The sequence below is a fragment of the Nerophis lumbriciformis genome, linkage group LG22 (genome assembly GCF_033978685.3).
Source record: "Nerophis lumbriciformis linkage group LG22, RoL_Nlum_v2.1, whole genome shotgun sequence".
NCBI classification, from domain to species: Eukaryota; Metazoa; Chordata; class Actinopteri; order Syngnathiformes; family Syngnathidae; genus Nerophis; species Nerophis lumbriciformis.
Window position 1 is genome coordinate 11,647,049 of NC_084569.2, and position 7,910 is coordinate 11,654,958.

Consider the following 7,910-nt stretch of genomic DNA (forward strand, 5'->3'; position numbering starts at 1 on the left):
AAAATTCACCCATTTAGAGTTCGGAAATCGGTTAAAAAAATATATGGTCTTTTTTCTGCAACATCAAGGTATATATTGACGCTTACATAGGTCTGGTGATAATGTTTCCCTTTAAACATGACTATGGATTAAGAAAGAAGACTTAAAAATATCTCATTCTCACAGTATCATGGCAGTTTGTCAGTTTTTACTCCTTTACTTAGTATTTAATATATGTATTATTTAATTAAGGTATTGCTCACTATTATTTTTAGTTTTTTGTCAATGTGCAATATGTTTGTTCCTTTATTTTGTTGTGTTTTACTAAAGAAGCAGCTGGTTGCATCAGCTCTGTGCTCTTTTATTGTTTTTTTTATGTATTTTGTGTTCTTCGATGTTTCCCCGTCTTGTACCCTAAGCCTTCGTCGCTTCAACCCCCGCGGTGTGATGGACTATGGAGCAGCGTCCCTGGTGGCGGCAGCTTTGGGTCGGATGCCCGCCCCTGGCCCCAGTTGCAAGTTTCAAGTTCTGTGTGCTGTAATATGTTCATTTGTGCTTTGTTCAAGGTTTTTTTGGGGGGGCTCAAACTGAGCCACCATCCTGTTCTGTCTACCCCTGTCTATCGTATATCTGCTCCTAGTAAGGTTGTATTGAAAACAAATACAGTACTTTGTATTACTTGTAGTAATTTCCATTGTATTTATATAATTTTATCCTTTACTTACTTTTAAATAATTTCTTTCTTCTTTCTTAGAAAATAAGCTACTATATTCACTATTTCTATAAACTTTACTAAGAAAAAACACATTCTTGATTACTTCTTTCCCTATTTGAACATGGTAATCTGGTTCATGGTAAACCCAGGAATACACAAACTCACAGTTATTGCCGAGACATGAATGAGAACGTGTAGGTTAAATTAGCTCTGCTTCTTCCTACTCCTTTTTGGACATGTTGAATTAGTAGTTAAATCACAACTCGGTGGCCTTGTGGTTGGAGTGTCCGCCCTGAGATCGGTATGTCGTGAGTTCAAACCCCAGCCGAGTCATACCAAAGACTATAAAAATGGGAACCATTACCTCTCTGTTTGGCACTCAGCATCAAGGGTTGGAATTGGGGGTTAAACCACCAAAATGATTCCCGAGCGCGGCCACCGCTGCTGCTCACTGCTCCCCTCACCTCCCTGGGGGTGGAACAAGGGGATGGGTCAAATGCAGAGGGTAATTTCACCACACCTAGTGTGTCAATCAATCAATCAATGTTTATTTATATAGCCCTAAATCACAAGTGTCTCAAAGGGCTGCACAAGCCACAACGACATCCTCGGTACAGAGCCCACATAAGGGCAAGGAAAAACTCACCCCAGTGGGACGTCGATGTGAATGACTATGAGAAACCTTGGAGAGGACCGCATATGTGGGTAACCCCCCCTCTAGGGGAGACCGAATGCAATGGATGTCGAGTGGGTCTGACATAATATTGTGAGAGTCCAGTTCATAGTGGATCCAACATAACTGATAGTGTGACTATCAGTGGTACTTTAACTTTATGCAGGTGTGCTGTTCTATTGCAAATAAATATTGAAATTCCTTTTTGCCTTGGAACACATTGAAATACATTGCATCCATCATGTCCTGTTAGGCGTAGAGTTTATGCCAGCGGATCCTCTCTTGGAGTCGCGCGGTCACAAACACGGTCAGGATCTGCACGACCAGTACGACCACGATTACGGTCCAAATCAGTCCCTCGTGCTGCTGCACCCACCGCGACATCCCCCCAATACATCCTCCAAGGAAGATAACGCTCTGAGCGCTGAACTCATCCAACGTTTGAGCATCCAAGCCGCACTGAGAGTTCCACACGGTTCCGTTTTCCATCGGGTCCAGGCAGCACGTGGCCGGAACGCCGCAGGCCAAAATTCCTGGAGCGGAGCAGTTGTAGTATCTGTAGGATCAATGACATTTGTAAAAGATCAGAAATTCTTGAGACAAGGTGATGACGTCCATGGGATTAAATCAACTCTGCATTTTCGTACCCCTTTTTGGACATGTTGTTGCCTATCCATACTTGCTAACCTTGAGACCTCCGATTTCGGGGGGGGGGGGGGGGGGGGGGGGGGGGGGGGGGCGTGGTTAAGAGGGGAGGAGTATATTTAGTCAAGTATTTCATATATATATATATATATATATATATATATATATATATATATATATATATATATATATATATATATATATATATGTAAGAAATACTTGACTTTCAGTGAATTCTAGCTATATACTGTATATATATATATATATATATATATATATATATATATATATATATATACACATATATATATATAAGTAAGAGAAATACTTGACTTTCAGTGAATTCTAGCTATATATATATATGTATTTATTTTATTATATATATATATACATACACACACATATATATATATATATATACATATATACATACACATATATATATACACACACACACATATATATATATATATATATATATATATATATATATATATATATATATATATATATATATATATATATATATATATATATATATATATATATATATATATTAGAGATGCGCGGATAGGCAATTATTTCATCCGCAACCGCATCACAAAAGTCGTCATCCATCCGCCATCCACCCGAACCAACATTTTATCAAAACCACACCCGCCCGCCAACGAGATATTAATGCGTGATAATATTATTTATCATTATTATAATATTATTGTCATTTCCATTAAGAAAGTGTTGACTATTGTTGCCAATGCCCTCAGATCAGGAGTGCGTTCCTCACACTTTGTGTGCGCAGTTGCAGCAAGCAGAACGATGCTTTTAAAAAGTTTAAAAAATGTTTTATAAAGACTAGGCCTATATTTTTGTTAGGTAAAAAAAATGTTCTGAATTTATTTCAATGAATATTAACTTGTTAACGTTATAATGCTCAAATAGGGACGAGGGCGGGGTGCACAGTGAAGCAGTGAACAATTTCGCGACAAAGATGAACCTTTTTGATTAATCTGCAGCCATGACAAAGTATCAGACAATCTCCATTGCCAACAACAGGCAGGAGAATAAAGATAAACACATAGCCTATGTTGTAGGCTATGTGTTTATATATATATATATATATATATATATATATATATATATATATATATATATATATATATATATATATATATATATATATATATATATATATATATAAATAAGAGAAATACTTGAATTTCAGTGTTCATTTATTTACACATATACACACACATAACACTCATCTACTCATTGTTAAGGGTTGAATTGTCCATCCTTGTTCTATTCTCTGTCACTATTTTTCTAACCATGCTGAACACCCTCTCTGATGATGCATTCTGCTTCGCCTCCTTGTTGTGTGCGCAGTTGTGCACTGCACTCTCTAAAAGCCGTAGATGTTATTGTCACATATGCATGCACGGTAGATGGCAGTATTGTCCTGTTTAAGAGTGTCACAACATTGCTGTTTACGGCAGACAAACTGCTTTACGGTAGACGAAAACGTGACTGCTGTTGTTGTGTGTTGTTACCGCGCTGGGAGGACGTTAATGAAACTGCCTAACAATAAACCCACATAAGAAACCAAAAAGTCGCTCCCGATCATTCTACAGTTATAACGTGATTGGGCAGGCACGCTGTTTATATTGTGGGAAAGCGGACGTGAAAACAGGCTGTCGACACGTCACTCAGGTCCGCATGGAGCTGGAGGGGGCGTGGCCTCCAGCTCCGCCTGAATTTCGGGAGAAAATTTGTCCCGGGAGGTTTTCGGGAGAGGCGCTGAATTTCGGGAGTCTCCCGGAAAATCCGAGAGGGTTGGCAAGTATGTGCCTATCAGCTGTTTTTATAGGCGTGGCCAACCAAGCAGACCTGTCAAGTCCCCCCCCTGCCGCTTGATGGTTAATGGAGGAGGGAGTCCCAGGTATTAGATTTAGATTTATTGGTCCCCGTTGGGGAAATTCATTTTCACTGCCGTACATTCAAACAATAGACATTACACATCACGAACAAAAAATAAAGAGACATCATACATTACCAAAACATTTACAGGCTTGTCAGACAGGTCGGCCGGGCCTGCTGTTTAGGGCGGCTATAGCTGCAGGGATAAGGCTTTTCCCGAGGCGGGCCCTCCAAAATTTTGATAGTTCTGTACCTGCGCCCTGATGGTAGTGGGATGATGTATTGGTATAGTGGGTGAGTCACATCCTGGACTATTGTGTTTGCCAGTCGAATGATGGACCTGTGGTTTGGATCTGAGATGTCGGGTGTGGGTAGGCCGATGATTTTAGCTGCTATGTTTGTAATGTGTGTGAGTTTGGTCCGGTTGGTTACAGAAAGCACAGTGAAAAAACATGTGGAACAGTACAGAAGGATGGGTTGAACGATGCTTTTGTACAGTAATAACAGTGTCATGTCTGTGTAATCATGGTTTGTTTTAGTCATGTTTTGTTTTGTTTAATTATTGGACTCTTTAGTTTCTGGCTTTTCACTCCCTTGTCTTGTTTCCATGGTTACCCATTAGTTTCACCTGTTCCACGTTTGGACTCATTGTGCACTCTTGTTTGTCACCATAGCAACCCATTAGTTTTCACCTGCCCTCACAACTCACGCACCTGTCTTTAATCATGTCACTATTATTTAAGCTTCCAGTTGCCAGGCTGTCTGTCTGGCGACATCATACCCGTCACAATCTGTTTACCTCTGCGCACTTCATGCCACGTCCAAGTAAGTTATTGTTTATTAATGCCACAGTTAGTGTTTTTGTTTCATTGTTCATAGTTTCTGCCTTTGTGCAAGTTTTGTGTTTATAGGCAAGTTTTGTACCTCCACTGTGAGCGCCTTTTGTTTGTTTCTTTTTTTTGAGTGTTAAAATTAAATATGTCTTCACCTTCACGCCATGTCTGGTCCAAATCATTTGCACCACGGGAGAACAAACCACGCCATAGTCCAAGTCCTGACAAACAGGAGGTGAGGTGCAACGTATAGTCTTTTAAGTTTACCGATGGCTGACAGTCTTTGTTGACTTCTTTTTGGAATGTCCGTGGTGTCCATGAATGCTCCCTCATCCCGATGGATGGTTTCCTTGGGCCGCTTCCTTAGTTCGATCGCCTCCTTGATCCATCGATTGCATTTGTTACTTTCTGTGCCAATAATTTTGCTGTTGTCCCAGTCCATGATGTGGTTATTTATTATGCAAAGCTCTGATATGGCTGATTTTAAGATTTTCTGTTCGGATTTTTTGTTTTAGGCTTCTTGTAAACCTTCCAGTTGTCTCTTTTTCACATTCTTTTTGATGTTCTTTCATCCTTGTGTTGAATGTCCTCCCTGTTTCTCCGATGTATGATTTTTCGCATGATTTACACAGGATTTTGAGGATGACATTGCATTTCTTGTCTTGTTCTATTTTGTCTTTTGGATGTACAAACCCCGTTTCCATATGAGTTGGGAAATTGTGTTAGATGTAAATATAAACGGAATACAATGATTTCAATTTCAACCCATATTCAGTTGAATATGCTACAAAGACAACATATTTCATGTTCAAACTGATAAACATTTTTTTTTTTGCAAATAATCATTAACTTTAGAATTTGATGCCAGCAACGCGTAACAAAGAAGTTGGGAAAGGTGGCAATAAATACTGATTAAGTTGAGGAATGCTCATCAAACACTTATTTGGAACATCCCACAGGTGAACAGGCAAATTAGGAACAGGTGGGTGCCATGATTGGGTATAAAACCAGCTTCCATGAAATGCTCAGTCAATCACAAACAAGGATGGGGCGAGGGTCACCACTTTGTCAACAAATGCGTGAGCAAACTGTTGAACAGTTTAAGAAAAACCTTTCTCAACCAGCTATTGCAAGGAATTTAGGGATTTCACCATCTACGGTCCGTAATATCATCAAAGGGTTCAGAGAATCTGGAGAAATCACTGCACGTAAGCAGCTAAGCCCTTGACCTTCGATCCCTCAGGCTGTACTGCATCAACAAGCGACATCAGTGTGTAAAGGATATCACCACATGGGCTCAGGAACACTTCAGAAACCCACTGTCAGTAACTACAGTTGGTCGCTATATCTGTAAGTGCAAGTTGAAACTCTCCTATGCAAGGCGAAAACCGTTTATCAACAACACCCAGAAACGCTGTCGGCTTCGCTGGGCCTGAGCTCATCTAAGATGGACTGATACAAAGTGGAAAAGTGTTCTGTGGTCTGACGAGTCCACATTTCAAATAGTTTTTGGAAACTGTGGATTTTGTGTCCTCCGGACCAAAGAGGAAAAGAACCATCCGGATTGTTATAGGCGCAAAGTTGAAAAGCCAGCATCTGTGATGGTATGGGGGTGTATTAGTGCCCAAGACATGGGTAACTTACACATCTGTGAAGGCGCCATTAATGCTGAAAGGTACATACAGGTTTTGGAGCAACATATGTTGCCATTCAAGCAACGTTACCATGGACGCCCCTGCTTATTTCAGCAAGACAATGTCAAGCTACGTGTTACATCAATGTGGCTTCATAGTAAAAGAGTGCGGGTACTAGACTGGTCTGCCTGTAGTCCAGACCTGTCTCCCATTGAAAATGTGTGGCGCATTATGAAGCCTAAAATACCACAATGGAGACCCCGGACTGTTGAACAACTTAAGCTGTACATCAAGCAAGAATGGGAAAGAATTCCACCTGAGAAGCTTAAAAAATGTGTCTCCTCAGTTCCCAAACGTTTACTGAGTGTTGTTAAAAGGAAAGGCCATGTAACACAGTGGTGAACATGCCCTTTCCCAACTACCGGTACTTTTGCACGTGTTGCAGCCATGAAATTCTAAGTTAATTATTATTTGCAAAAAAAAAAATAAAGTTTATGAGTTTGAACATCAAATATGTTATCTTTGTAGTGCATTCAATTGAATATGGGTTGAAAAGGATTTGCAAATCATTGTATTCCGTTTATATTTACATCCAACACAATTTCCCAACTCATATGGAAACGGGGTTTGTACTAGTACAGGGATCGGCAACCCGCGGCTCTAGAGCCGCATGCGGCTCTTTAGCGCCGCCCTAGTGGCTCTCTGGAGCTTTTTCAAAAAATTTATGAAAAATGGAAAAAGATGAGGGGGAAAAAAATCTATTTTTGTTTTAATATGGTTTCTGTAGGAGGACAAACATGACACAAACCTCCCTAATTGTTACAAAGCACACTGTTTATATTAAACATGCTTCACTGATTCGAGTATTTGGCGAGCGCCGTTTTGTCCTACTAATTTTGGCGGTCCTTGAACTTACCGTAGTTTGTTTACATGTATTACTTTCTTCGACTTTCTAGGACGTGTATTATGCCACTTATTTTTCTGTCTCATTTTGTCCACCAAACTTTTAAGGTTGTGCATGAAAGGTGAGTTTTGTTGATGTTATTGACTTGTGTGGAGTGCTAATCAGACATATTTGGTCACTGTATGACTGCAAGCTAATCGATGCTAACATGCTATTTAGGCTAGCTATATGTACATATTGCATCATTATGCCTCATTTGTAGCTATATTTGAGGTCATTTAGTTTCCTTTAAGTCCTCTTAATTCCATGACACACTATCTGTATGTAATATGGCTTTTAATTTTTTTGCGGCTCCAGACAGATTTGTTTTTGTATTTTTGGTCCAATATGGCTCTTTCAACATTTTGGGTTGCCGACCCCTGTACTAGTAACTGTCTTGTTTTTGTGTGAGGTTTAACTGTTGTGCCACAAGGAAACCATCAATCGGTATGAGGGAGCATTCATGCTCTCGCATACCTGGGACTCCCTCCTCCATTAACCATCAAGCGGTGGTGAGGGGTAGCCAACCAGGTAGACTTTGCAGGTCTGCCTGATTGGCCACGCCTATAAGAAC

The 7,910-nt window shown here is 40.1% G+C and overlaps 1 protein-coding gene across 1 annotated transcript in view; it reads right to left on the reverse strand.

The window, feature by feature from the left end:
* Positions 1-1,276: 1,276 nt before the first annotated feature.
* Positions 1,277-7,910, reverse strand: part of tspan10 (tetraspanin 10) — a 10,202-nt gene continuing 3,568 nt past the window's right edge. The window contains exon 3 of the mRNA XM_061973426.2: positions 1,277-1,923. Coding sequence (XP_061829410.1) covers positions 1,617-1,923 — 307 coding nt within the window. The 3' untranslated portion in view covers positions 1,277-1,616. The remainder of the gene's footprint in view (positions 1,924-7,910) is intronic.